Source organism: Microplitis mediator, chromosome 5 (assembly GCF_029852145.1).
Source record: "Microplitis mediator isolate UGA2020A chromosome 5, iyMicMedi2.1, whole genome shotgun sequence".
Classification (NCBI taxonomy): Eukaryota; Metazoa; Arthropoda; class Insecta; order Hymenoptera; family Braconidae; genus Microplitis; species Microplitis mediator.
This window is the reverse complement of record NC_079973.1, coordinates 26,442,727-26,457,740: the sequence shown is the minus strand read 5'-3', so window position 1 is coordinate 26,457,740 and position 15,014 is coordinate 26,442,727. Positions and strand designations below refer to the sequence as shown.

General features: G+C 29.4%; 2 protein-coding genes across 2 annotated transcripts; both read right to left on the bottom strand.

The window, feature by feature from the left end:
- Positions 1-689: 689 nt before the first annotated feature.
- On the bottom strand, positions 690-9,502 carry LOC130668443 (neuropeptide FF receptor 2-like). Its single transcript, XM_057470742.1, has 9 exons — positions 9,070-9,502; positions 8,173-8,398; positions 6,635-6,777; positions 6,013-6,185; positions 5,642-5,825; positions 5,402-5,505; positions 1,950-2,073; positions 1,701-1,873; positions 690-1,344 (listed from the first exon to the last, which is right to left on the bottom strand). Exons 2-9 carry the CDS (start codon positions 8,391-8,393, stop codon positions 886-888), a joined length of 1,581 nt encoding a protein of 526 aa, XP_057326725.1. The 5' UTR covers positions 8,394-8,398; positions 9,070-9,502; the 3' UTR covers positions 690-885.
- Positions 9,503-10,387: 885 nt separating this feature from the next.
- Positions 10,388-12,303, bottom strand: LOC130667374 (uncharacterized). The gene is made up of 4 exons (XM_057468885.1): positions 11,678-12,303; positions 10,732-11,093; positions 10,554-10,649; positions 10,388-10,464 (listed from the first exon to the last, which is right to left on the bottom strand). Exons 1-4 carry the CDS (start codon positions 12,261-12,263, stop codon positions 10,411-10,413), a joined length of 1,098 nt encoding a protein of 365 aa, XP_057324868.1. The 5' UTR covers positions 12,264-12,303; the 3' UTR covers positions 10,388-10,410.
- Positions 12,304-15,014: the final 2,711 nt, after the last annotated feature.

Below are 15,014 nucleotides of genomic sequence, written 5' to 3'. Positions count from 1 at the left end.
CGAATCAGAATTACCAGTTATTAAAAATTATAAATAAAATTTGTCCACTTTATCTTATAAAAACTTACCTATGACGTTTTGGCACAATAAGAACCACTTAAATATATATAACTTTGATATAACGTTAGAACAAATAAAATAAATAGTAATATTTAATTATAAACTGGGTTTTGATAAATTTATACAATATATTCACTGATGTTACTCCAAGAGATGTTCGACATGCGACTGAAACCTCACTATTTCTGTGGTGAAATAAACTCTCGTGCCTCTACTCTTCAATGAACTATACTAGCCACCCTTAAGTACGGGCGTATAGTTATTCCCTGGGCTCAACTCCCACTCCAGTATACATAAGTACGGGATATCCCCATACAGTTTTACGGTACGCAAAATATACCACCAGGACCATCAATTGTTCTATTGGTGCCACCAGCATCTGCCCGTCCCATCTAATAAAGCCGGAGTGTACACATACTATGAGGGACTAGTAAAGTACTTACTACTTAGACTAGACCTTGTTGGAAAATACGTTATTTTCTGGCTCCAGTATTTCAACCCAGCTCACATATACATTATTCAAAGTTTATTCTGTCCCTTGTGCTCTCCATGTGGAACTCGTAAAAGTTTATTAGAAAAATTTTCCCCTATTTGTGTATTTACATAAACCGTTTAAACTTTTAAACCACTCAAATGTTGTTTTTATTTTTTACATTACGTATTACATATTGTGTACTTTTTACTTATTAATTTACATATACATATTTATTTTTAAAATAAGAGATTGAAAAATTTTTACAACTGTCATTAATTATATACACGTTTTAATTTTAAAAATAATAAATTATAAAAAAATAAATAAATAAATTTTCCAGATTTGTAAATCTAGACGTCGTTTGTAAATTGAGTTGCCTGATTAGCACTTTCAATAGTAAGCTGATGCTGAATTGTAACAGTAGACAAAGTTTGTAAGCTCCTACTGCGTCGAGGACCCTGAAGATTTCTATCATCATTAGTCGCATTACCGTCGACGTTATTCAAACTTGTCGCAACATGTAATTCTTGTTTTGCGAACAATTTGCCAGGATTACAACCTGCTGCGGAAGCTCTACCAACAGATCTAGCCACCGGCGTGCTTTTTAACATGAAACAACGTCGATGCGGACTGTGGCGGCTGTTTGCGCTGCCATAGCCACTGCTCGAGGATGCAGTACGCTCGGGGGCGGTTCTGTCAATCGCAGGTTGAGCCACCGCAGCAATTGCAACTTCCCGGGGTTTCCTTGGGACCCGAATACCTCGTTGCTTTATACTTGACCCGAGAATTACTCCTACATTTCCGGCACTCTGTAATCAAATGCAATTCCAGTCTATTAATTTAAATTAATAAGAAAAAAAAAAAAAAAGAAAAAAAATACATGACTAAATATATCTTCTTTTCAATCGTACCATAAATAAAAATGATATATATTGATAGTTATACAAAATGTCATCAAAGGATTTCCATATTCATATTTTTTTAAATGGAAAAAAAAAAGAAATGAATCATTAGGCCGGGAAAAATATTTTATATATTAGAAATTATTGATTTTTATTCCCATCATCTATAAATATATTACTTTTCTTGAGTCATCTGATCGTGAGTAGAATATATAAATAAAAAAAAATTAATTAAATATGACAAGAGAAAAAAAACAGATTACCTTACGGTTACATTTGGATCTATTTGATTTTTCAGATCGCCGACAAAGAATCTGCTTCACACTTTGACGGAAATTGCGTGTCATGAAACAATAGACAACGGGGTTGAGTGCACTATTTGCGTGGCCGAGATACAGGCAATAAGGAAGTACAATCGGAATCACTCTGCCTTCATCTACAAATAAAATTTACCGTGTGATGAAACAAACGTCTGTTTACACACTGACTAGTACAGTACAAAAGGGTCTTACACACGACGCCGAGGTCGACGAGTAACCGCAGGACGTTGTAGGGTAACCAGCACAGTGCGAAGAGGATGGCTAGTGTCAGTAAAATCCACGCCACCCGTTTCCGTTCACGCATTAATCTAAAACCCTTTAAATTCAAAATTGATTTATCTACTGATAGCAAAGCTCGCTGATAAAAATTATTTATTGACAGAAAATTTGTGTACAATATACCCAACAATATATGTAATATAAAGGTAAGACTGAATTATTTGATACGTGATATAGTATAATATGATAAAAAATATATGACCGTAATATAAAAGAATGAATAAATTTAGAGCACAATATTTACGTATTTTATATTTTTTGGTCACTTTATTTTACGTCAACTTGATTCATTTTTATCATATTGATTGAATACAATATGATATTTTTTAATGTTTTATTTGTTAGCATTTCATAAATTTTATTACTAAATAAATGTTCAGTAATCGGTGGAGTTTATTTTAGTATTAAAATTCCGAATCGGAGGAAATGTGGATTTAAATAAAATCCAGATCACTCCGAATTCTCTCCCAATTTTTTGCAGCGTACAGCCTCCGCCCGGAACGATAAATAAGGACTTTAAATACAAAAATTTTTTTACGATTTGAATAACACACATTGCAATATTTACTCAGGACCTATGGACAACAATGTGTTTATTTGCATTACTATTGTTATTATTATTAGTCAAATAAAACATTAATAAATCGTGTTTACTTGAAAGTTTTATTTTTTTTGCAAAATAGCTTTTATTCTCGTGTGTATTTTAATTGAGAACATTTTTCCGTTTAAAAAAACACTGATTTGCGAGCACCATGGTAGAAAATACGCGAGAAAAAATGAGGATAAAAAGTCTACCAGCTTTTATTGTGCTGTCATCCAAACTCGATGCAGGCCGATGAAAGTCCAAAACATTTATATGCTATACTAAAATTATTATTATATCCTCAAAAGTTATTAATGAGCTTTAATAAAAATTACTCTTGCCCATAGTAATAATTATAGTGAAGATACAAATTTTTGGAAACTCATCAGTCTGTTTCAAGTTCTGGTCGGCAACATAACAAATTGCAAGACTTTTTATCCTCATTTTTCTTCGGATACCGTGGAAATAAGTGTCTCGAAAATTTAATAAAATATATTAACATTTTTTTACTATTGGATGTTCTCACACATGCGAATCATCAGGTGATATATTACAGCAGACAAATGTAGATTACCCTATTACCATACATTATTTCGGATTGTTTAATCAATATGTTGATATAAAATGCTCAAAAACTATTTTTCTTTTAAATTTGAATTCACGATGAAATAATTAATGAATTTTTATCTTCAAATAATCGTATTCATTAATTTGCCGGGATTCCAAAATGAATGTAGGTCATACTTTTCATATAGTGTCGGGTATTAATTTATTCGAGAAGAAGACAATATCAGTGTTAACAATTAAAATATAAATGTAAAACTCTCTTTTTGAGTTATTATTTGCGTAGCTTATCAGTCATAATTAATTGACTCTCAGTGATATTATTATTAATGCACAATTGTTGAGCGAAGTATATACGGACATGCATCAAATAATACGTGTTTAATTGAAATTTCTTTTGCACACTGAGAAAATTAAATAATAGGAATTACTATCTATATGGTAAAATTTTTTACCATCAATCCGATAGCAGTGAATACTATCTAGATGATTGTATAAATCATCTAGATTGTAAAATTCATCATATTTATAATAATTGTTACAATCTAGATGATTTATAGGGGAAGGGGGGGGGGGCAAAAAGGGGTAGGGTAGGCAAAACGGGGTACCCCCAAAATTTTATAAAAAAAAATTTTCTATTTTAAATGGTTTTTAAACATTTCAAAATCACTTCTGTAAATATAATTAAGCGTTACTTTGAATATTTTTGGTAAACTTTTTCAAAAATCAATTGTCAGTTGAAAAATATTAATGACGTTTGATTTATGATAAAAACTATTAAAATTTTTTTTTCTTCTTTTGTATCCAATAAATGTGTAAAATATAATTTTTCTTCATGTAAATTACTTACAAAAAAATTCAACTTAATCAAATTCGTTTAAAATCCAGAATTTTTTTTTTTTTTACCTTTTTTAGGGGGTACCCCACTTTGCCCGCAGAAACGAAAAATTTTTTTTTTCAATAGTAACTGAAAATTTCTTTTATTTACTTTGAATATCATTAAAAAAAAAAAAGATTTAGCGTATTTGAGTCCTCGAAAACTTGGTATTTCCTTAAGTACCCCCTTTCGCCCCTCCCTCCCCTACAATGTAGATAGTATTCACTGCTATCGGATTGATGGTAAAAAATTATACCATATAGATAGTAATTCCTATTATTTAATTTTCTCAGTGTGCAAAAGAAATTTCAATTAAACACGTATTATTTGATGCATGTCCGTATATACTTCGCTCAACAATTGTGCACTAATAATAATAGCACTGTGAGTTATTTAATTATGACTAATGAGCTACGTAAATAATAACTCAAAGAGAGTTTTACATTTATATTTTAGTTGTTAACTCTTTGATATTATCGTCTTCTCGAATACATTAATACCCAACACTGTATAAAAAGTATGACCCACATTCATCTTGAAATCTCAACAAATTAACGAATACATTTATTTGAAGATAAAGTTGCATTAATTATTTCATCGTTGATTTCACCTATCGGTTGCCTACATGATGCCGTATAAATGTCTCTGGGCTAGGATTATTATTTGAAATAGTGTAATGCAACATTAGTACATAGGGATCATGTTTTGTAACTATATAATATGAGATATATAGACATCAAATTACTGATATACTATCTATATGGATATCCAATCAATGTTGGTTAAATTTATTGAAGTTTATCGATATCTATTTTTTACTTAATTTACTATTGATATAAATAGGATCGAGGTACCGTTTTTGGCCGCCCGGGTCAAAGAAATAACTTAAGTTTGACTTTTTGGACTTGAATGGATACAAAGTAGGTCAAGTTAGTCAAAATCAAATGAGTTTTTCATTAATTTTTGACTTGACTTTAGCTAACTTAACCTACTTTGTATCCATTAAAATCAAAAATGTCAAATTTGATTTTTTTGGCCCGGGGCTTTAGGGCCAGTTTTGGACACTTGAAAAATTTGAATAAAATAATTTGTAAAAGACACAATTAAATTTTAATTTTTAAAATGTATACCAAGATACTTTTATCACACACTATATACCATAAAAATTTTATTTTATACTTTTTCATTAATTAGAATAAAGTATTAAATGTCCAAAAATGGAGTGGTGGCAATAAATGCTACCTCTACCCTCCATATTTATTATCTCGCTAGAAAAATTTTTTGAGATTACATGATAAAAAAAAATATATAATAATATTGAAAAATATATAAAGATAAAACCTGTTGTGAGCTTGCACTTCCCACATTGCTGTCATAATCAAACGGCGGTTTTCTAGCACACAAAGTTCTGCCCATCAGTGAATAAGTCAAGATCACGATGAATCCTAGATAAGAGAATTTAAATTTACGTATGCTCTGCATAAATTTACAAAAAGATAATAAAAATAAAAAAAAAAACTAAAGATGAACAAGGCAAAAAATAAATAAATAAAATAATATATATTGTAAAATTATGCCCACCGGGAATTGCGTAAACTAGTACAAAGCAAACGGTTCCAAAGACGTATGCGTGTATCCCGAGGGGTTTAAAATCCTCCGAGCAAACTTGAAGAACCGGCGGTCGGACGATTTTGAAACTTTTATTTTCTCCCGACTTCACCACAAGAGTAATGTTCAATTGTGAATCTAGATTTTCAAGTGATACCTAGACACGTTATTTGGATAAATTAATTTATTGTCAACATTTGAATAAATGGATACGATTGCTGTCTAGTTAAATGGATGATGATGATAACTAATGATATGTGTGTGTGTTAACATCAAGCGAAAGTGTTTGTTTCACATTAGCATCATATATATGTATTAAAGTATACTTGTATTTGTTGTCTTACCGCTTTGAACAGTGGAGCAAATATACTAAACGCTATAAACCAAAGTGCTACGATAATCATTATAGTGCTTTTACGATTAAACACTCTGTGAAGGGCTATCGGGCTTCGAATTGCCAGATATCTATCAATACTCATGGCCGTTATCGTGAACACAGAAGCAGCCACGGCAACACCTTCGGAAAAAAGTAACGGCACATCATTAAAAATGAAACAATTCGTTTAAATGCCAAAGTACGTGTATAAAAAAATTTTGAAACATTAAAAGAAATGAAAAATTACTGAGGTATGGATATAATTGGGTCGTTCAATCTTTAATGCAAAGAATTATTAAACACAAAGAGACTAATTGAAATAACGATCATTATTCCGGTTGCCAGACTTATTAAATTGTTAAATTTATTTAGTCGGGCGAATGGTCTCGTTAAATTATCGATTTCGCACTACTACTGCTCTGAGATAAACGTCAAAGGTCATACTCTGATTAAACGAGACACTGAGTATATTTGAGTGTACAATAGAAAAATGAGGGACTGCTGGTTTATCTGAGATCTGGCGATCGCTCGATCACCATCCAGATAAATTTATCTGAGAGACCTTTACTTTTTTACTTTGTTCTACTTACCCTGAAGATAAAAGAAAAGCTTGCACATTATTTCACCGTAATTCCATATTATCGAAATAGCTTGGCTTACAGACATTGGCATGCAGATAAGTGTCACCAGGAGATCAGCTATAGACAAATTTACGACGAAATAATTTGTTACGCTGTAAAAAAAAATTATTACGTCCGAGCATATGTTTATATATATATGATATCAAGTCGACGAACTTTATTGATATAAATATAAATATTCGCCATCTTTATATTTTCAAAGTTCAGTATTAAATTAAAACATTTTTATTTTTAAAAATAAATAAACGGTTCTCTATCACACTTTTCATTTTTTTTTCCGCTGCACTTGCATTGGGATATTGAGTTCATTTTTGCGAATGGTTTTTATTTTTTGCAACGGATCGTATGGTCAAAAGCTGTTGCAATTTTTTTTTTTTTTTTTTTTTTTTATTCAAATATTTTTAAATTCATTAGTTTTGGAATGAAAAAAAAATAGCAATAACTTTTTCGTTAGAAAAAATATTTAAATTTCAGAATGAATGAATATTTAATAAAACTTGTAGCTATTTGATAATTTGTACATGAATACGAAAGCGGCGGATAGAATGCAAATAAATATCGACAATAAAAAAAATTATTGTTTGTTTATAAAAATTTTTCGCAGAATTCATGAAATAAATATCAAAACAATATTCTATAAAGTATACAATTTGTTGATGATTAAATTTTTATCGAAACGGTAAGAAAATATTTGTATACTGACATTTATTTTCAATCACGAGTAAAAAGCTTTTCAACTATTCCTCAGAGCCTTTAAAAAACTCGCCAGGGTATAGATTTTACGATTATTTATTCTCTTTTACTTATTATCATTTTAAATAATAAGTAAGTACGCCCATGATTTGACAGCTGGAAAAATCCGTAAAAGAAACTGTGGGAAAAACTAAAAGTTAAAATGCTAATGCGCCGAGTTTACGTCTGCCATACTAAAAATTATACAAATCTACCAGCAAAAACATTATTCTCTCTTCAAGGATCATAAATTCTACGACTGAGACTTTATGACTTGCTCGGTAATAATTTCATAAGGTCCTTAATGTTTTTCCGTCGACACATCGTTCACACGTGTGCGCCTATCTATCCTAATATTTACAAATATGTGTCTATAATCATAATACCCGTGGGAATGTTTTTCCATGAGAACAGAAAAGTACCCAAATGTCTAGAGAAAATTTTCAACAAATTGCAATTCAAATTTTTTGACCATACCTGCGCCGCAAGTTTAAATTCCTGCCCTGTTTACAGGGAACGTTCTTTTCGTTTATGAGAAAACACATGATAAAAATTAACCCGTGCGCTACTTTCCCACAAACAGAGGAAAAATTTACACTTTTCGGTACAGATCTGGTGAAAAATAGTAAACACACCGCGGCAGTAAGTCAGGCAGGCAATTACACACGTGGGTTGGAATGTCCTACTTTCTGCCCGAGGTGTGTAATATACTATTTTCGAAAATTAAAAAATGGAAATATGAAAAAATAAAATACCTGCGCATATATTGAAATTTAATGACAACAATGATAACTATTAAATTTGCAGTAACAGCCAACACAATGGTAGGAATGTACAGTGAAATCAAGAAATAATCCGTATCATTGGTTAAGCTCTTATAAAAGTTTTCAAGGACTTCTGACATCTTCTCTATTTCTAGACTCCTGGTGATATTTCCTTCCAACTCGGAGATTACTTCGCCTAGAGGCACCTCCATTATTCCTACGTGATCAAAATGTTTATGGTCAATTGCTTCATTCCCTCTTATATTCATGTAATAGTTATGTATATTATGTATATATAGATATGTACATATATATATAAACGTGAAATGCATTTTATCGTGGTCATGGGGATAAAACAAGGGATGTTTTTCTTCCATTTGGCTTAAACATTTCTATCTTAACTTAAAATTCATTTGTAATTAATTGAATCGCCTTAAATGTAAGCCAGCGGTCATATATTGTCTCATAAATCACTTGTGATTATTATTAATTTTTTACTTTACCCTCTAGTAATTCGTCGCAAAGGAAAACTGATGATCATTACCCCGCGCTGTGGTAGCAAATGAGAAAAAATACTTTACGAGGAAAGCAATAAAAAATAATCTCGGACTCGATTTAATTTTAATAAAATAACGCTTGGTAAACAGCAAAAGGTTATATTAATATTAGTTTATCTCGTTATATATATTTTTTTAAATTTAATTAAAAGATAAAAAAATTAGGATAGAAAATACTTTTTATGTAAAAAGGTACATATATATTTTAATTTATTTTTTAATTTCTCTATTATTATTATTATTGACTATAAATAAAAATACAATCGAAATATATATTATATTCTAAGAATAATCTGCATGCACGTGGATAAATATTCAGCTGTATACTTACGTCAAAATAATTGAATCGAGTGGCTAAGAAAATTAAACACAATCGCAATTTATTGATTCATTATTAAACACACAAAATATATTATTTCAAATTTTTTAAACAATTTCCGACACTTTTTTATTTTTTTTCCATCATTTAATTCTAACATTTTTACCCCAAATTTCTTTATAAATTTTTTTATATTTCAGTAATCGAAAAATTCATATGATTAATAATAAATAAAACTTTCTTTTCACATAAATTCAATCACGACAGGTGATGTATGAATGTCTACGGCAAACTGATAGATGGAATGAAGAGAAGAAATAAGTTTGATTCTCGAATCTGGAGGAATCGCGCGGGAGCTGTGCAAACGCATGCGCTATCATTTAATATCATCGTATATATATCAATAAATAAAATTTGTTTATCAAAAGTTTTTTTGACTGTACCCACGCCAATTATGAATATCGCAAATCATTACCAATGCGGGGGTTGCTTTTTTAAACCCATTGTTTGCATAACAAAAAAGCCGTTATTTGAACCATCGATGTTATGAATTCAATACGTTTTTTTTTCTGCTGATGGAAATGTCTGTTTATTTCTTTTTTTAATATAATTCCACATCAGCTCGCAGGTATAATTTTGAAATTTGAATTTTATATAATAAAGTTAGGGGAAGGGGGGCAAAAGGGGGTAGGGTAGGCAAAACGGGATACCCCCGAAATTTGATAAAAAAAAATTTTATATTTTAAATGGTTTTTAAAGATTCCAAAATCACTCCTGTAAATATAATTAAGCGTTACTATTAATTTTTTTGGTAAACTTTTTAAAAAATCAATTGTCAGTTGAAATATTAATGACATTTGTTTTATGATAAAAACTATTAAAAAATTTTTTTCTTCTGTTGTATCCAATAAACATGTAAAATATAATTTTTCTTCATGTAAATTACTTACAAAAAAATTCAACTTAATCAAATTCGTTTAAAATCCAGAAATTTTTTTTTTTTACCTTTTTTAGAGGGTACCCCACTTTGCCCGCAGAAATGAAATTTTTTTTTTTCAACGGTAACTAAAAATTTCTTCTATTTACTTTGAATATCATTAAAAAAAAAAGATTTAGCGTATTTGAGTCCTCGAAAACTTGGTATTTCCTTACTCTCTAAAAAGGAATCAGCGAAATTCACGTTAAATTAGTGAATATTCACTGGGAAACAGCTATAAGTATACCACTGGTTGAATTAGTGGTATACTTATAGCTGTAGAAATAGTGACTATCCACTGATTCGCAGTGAATTTCACTAATTCATTTTTAGAGGGTAAGTACCCCCTTTTGCCCCTCCCTCCCCTATGTATATAGTCATGGATTCATCGCATGAAGAATAACCAGGTATGTCGTTATAGCTCCAACAATCTGTAAATAAATATAATATGAAATTTTCTGTTATATTTTTTTTAGCTCCGAATATTTGAATACAAATAAATACGAAAAAATACTCAGACCGATAGTAGAAGAGGTAAATCGACTCGTATCAGTCCTGCTGCTGCGGAGAAATGTAATTTTTTCAAGTAGAAATATGCTATGACTTCAATGTTATCCTAAAAAATTTAAATATTCAATTCTTATCAATAAAAAAAAATTAATAAAATTTATTTAGCCAGAGAAGTAACGAAAACTTACGATATTTTTTGTTCTTCGCATCGATGGATGAGGAGCGAATGCTGATTTTGCAATATTGTTAGCTTTTGCAGCCGTGAAATGACTTAATGCTGAGATGATTAGTAAGTTAACAGCACAGGCAGTTACAGAAAATGAGTCTCTAATTACGAAGTACAATTGCTGCTCAGCTTGCATTGTGGTGAGGGTATAAATCCGCGATAGACCGTTCAAGAAACTTATTGTTATCCAAAAAAACAATTGGGTCGAGTAAACTCGGTTTATTTCCTCGGCTGCTGTTATCAAGAGGTAGTGCAGCCACCAAATCTCTTGGAGATTCATGATTCCTCTTTCAGGATACACTATTATGCTAAGTCCTATACAAATTTATTTCAATAAAATTATTATAACTTTTAATGTATTAGTGCAAAGTTATAAATTATTTTACAACATCACTTTATCAGAATTGCGAAATTAGTGCTTTGGTTTTCATTGATAAACTTTGTCAGAATAATTTTGTTGCTGCTTATTTGAGTAACACAAGAGGATTAAATGGTACTGTCAATTACTTTAGTTAATTTTATGACATCATCAAAGAGGATCAGAATATATTTTTATATATTTTATTTAATAAATTAAGAGATGAAAAAAGTTTACCCTCTTCTATCACCATTTTACTAAAAGTTTCCTTAGTAGTGCGAATAATGTTATTGACATATTCATATATTTATTTTATGTCATATCACACAGTAAAATTTATTTGACTAAATGAACTAATTTCGAACCAGAGATTTTGAAACCTTACACAAAACTAATCACTGGATTTAACGGGTCAGTACAGGGATTGAACCCGAACTACTAAAATCGTGAATATTCTATGAGAACACGGACCAAATCCGCGTATTTGATCTACTCTACACACCGCCGTCCAAATTACGGCACCAATAATAATAATAATTGATAATCATACCTCTGGGATTATTTATTTGTAAAATAACTTCATCTAAATGGTTGAATCGTTGATAAAGTAGTAGTAACATTCCAATAAATTTCATTATCTGCATTGACATCGTAACGTTAACAACAGAGTAAGCGACAGCGTTAAAAATAAAATCACTTTTTTCACACATGTAAGTGAAGTAACCGACGACTGTCCAATACATCACAACAATAAAAACAACTAAGTGACAGCCATTAATCATTTTACGATTTATTTTTTCCCTGTACTTTATCGCATAGTCGAAAGTATAAATTCGAGACACTGTTATGTTCAATAATCCGTTATAAATCATAGTGATTACACCGTCAGTAAGTATGCAAATGTTGTAAAGACAGCTGCGTACAAAAATAAGCAACCGCAATTTAAATTCGACTGTATGGTATACGTTTATGTAAAAATCAAATATACAAATGCAGCCAATTATTGTTCCAACGAAAATTGAATATACGAGACCCATTTTTGTTATTATCAAATTACGATCTGTTACTCGGTGAGGAGCACAACCGAATATTCTGGCGGCCACTAAAAGTGGTCTTATGTTGTTCAAAATTGCCATACTACTGGTGATAAAACTACACAAATGCTCGGACAACTTTAGGTATGATGTGGTACGAAAAAAAAATTATTGTTTATTATTCTTATTTTAATGGTGTGTGACGTGATAATCGAACAGGTAAAGTTTATGTTGACATTGCGATGTGTGTCATAAGTCGAACTGATCATTACTCACGTTAATATGAGCTTTAGTTAACAATTTTATTTATTATTTGCGCGTTACTGTATCGATTTTATCTTTCAGGGAATTAAATAATACAAGTACGATATTATCGAACATTAAATCGACCATTATATATTTTATATGTAAGTGTCCAACAACTACTTCAATTCTCATGTGCTTCAATAATTTCAATTACGCAGAATTTCCATGGTTCGTCGACTAAAATTTTATATAAAGCTTAATAAATATTCACTGTTTTCAATTTTGATTTAACTATTTTTTATATAATGATACAAATATTATTTTTTTCTTCTTCTTCTTCTTCTTCTTATTATTATTATTATTATTATTATTATTATTATTATTATTATTGTTATTATAGGTAAGATCAAAGCTATACTGTTAGTTTTTCACATATTTTAAAGAAATCCTATACATCAAAAGAAATTGGCATGTTAGAAAAAAAAATAAAAAATAATCAAAGATTTCATAAAAGCGATGCATGTAAAAGGAAATTCAAGTATTCCGGTAATGTTCAACGTCAGTCAACATTTATATCCTGCTATGTTGCAAGCTTTTCATATACATATTCTCCCAATGCCGGAGGTTTTTGTTTTATCTGATGAATCAGATCACACGAATTAGCAACGCTAAAGTGTACGATATTTTTCATCCTGATTTCAGTAGCAAAGGCTTAAAAATAACGAACGAGTTACTGAAAGATTTAAAATAATAAGATACATGTGAAGCTTATAATTAATCATTTATAAATATATATAAGTTTATTATTCAAAGCATACACTTGTAGGTACAAGAAGCTTATATTTAAATACGAATAAAAATTTTTTACATGAGGACGTAATCTATATGATAGATGTGAATACGTTGAGAAATTATTGAAGCTTCTCAATAATTTACAATCTACTACGCGGCTAAATTTACTCTTCATGTTAACGTAAAAAAACTACGTCATAGATTTTAGTTAATTATTACTTCTGATTTTATAAACTTTGATTCCTGTCAGACAAAAGCTTTTAAGCTGTCAAAATATAAAAACTTTTTTTCCTTTATTTTGTTTGATTCTTTATCAACTCCGATAATTATATAGAGCTTTATGATGGGTATTTTAGAATTTTGAATATAAATCAACTCATCAATAACTACGATGACTAAAATGGGGTCAGTAGGAGTGAGGAAGAGTAAAATTATAACTTTTGTCATTACAACACAACTATTTAGTATTTCACTAAAAATTTATCTACCGAAATTATGTATTGTAACCATTTTTCTAATTAATAATATTTTTAATTTGTTATATTTAAAAAATATATGTTAATCGATTTTTTGATATATTTATTAAATTGATATTCTTTGATGGTAGTATAAATTATAATTTAATTAAATGTAACATTTAAATTCCAGACAAAATGCAAAATGAGCTGGAAAATGAGATATCAAGAGTGGAACTTAATTACATTACTAGTTTTTTTACTTGAGTATTCTTTCTTGCTCTACTTTTTACGAGCTTGGTAATAATATAAAATAAGCGTAAAAGCGTCTCATAGCCTTTTAATTTTTTTTATTATAACTGGATAGAATTTTACATAATTAAGTATTTGATTAATGACTAAAATTATTGACGAGTAAAATCAACATTTTTATTTTTTCCAATCTAATTATTTTATGTTGGTCTCTATTAATTAAATAAATTTATGTATTAAATGTTATATATACATTTATATAAAATAGCCAATTTCAAATAACATGAGCTGTCAACACATGTCCAAAATCAGATAACAAATAATTATGGGCCAAACAATGGTCAATTAAATGTGAAGAGAAGTGGGATAGTGAAGATAATAATTAAATGTTCAATAATTTTCAAGGGTATTCACAAATACTACGAGTATATGTAGATTTTAATGATGAGAGAATTTATTATAAATTATAATTAATATAAATTGTGTATTTTCATAATTAGTTTTTTAAATTTTATATTGCATTCATATTTTTAAATTTAACCAAAGTAATAAAATTACGGTGGAATTTTTTCGACGGCAAATTTAAGGCCATTCTCAAACAGTGTCCCCCACTTTTTTAAAATATTCAATGACTTTCAATTGTAATGACCGTATTGAAATTTTGATAATTAATTAAAAAAAAGTTTAAGCATTAATTGAAAAAAGGACAACGCAGTTACAATTTCGCCGAGACATAGATTTAAAAAAATATTTTACAGTTGATATCAATTAGGAGTTAAACAAAATTTGTTAAATAAATTTCAGTAAAATCTTCATGTCAATATTATAATTTGGAATGTCAAATTTTTTAGGCTAAAATTTATTTAATTAATTTCGTTCGACTCATTATTGATTTTAACTGTGAGTAATTTCTTCAAAAATCTGTATTTTTTCGAAATTGTAACTGCGTTGTCCTTTTTTCAATTAATGCTTCAATTTTTTTAAAATGAATTAATAAAATTTTAATACTGTTTTGACAGTTCAAGGTCATTGAATATTTCAAAAAGTGGAGGGCTATGTCGGAGAATGCCCTTAATCAGTTGAATTTAAATATCACAAATACCAACAA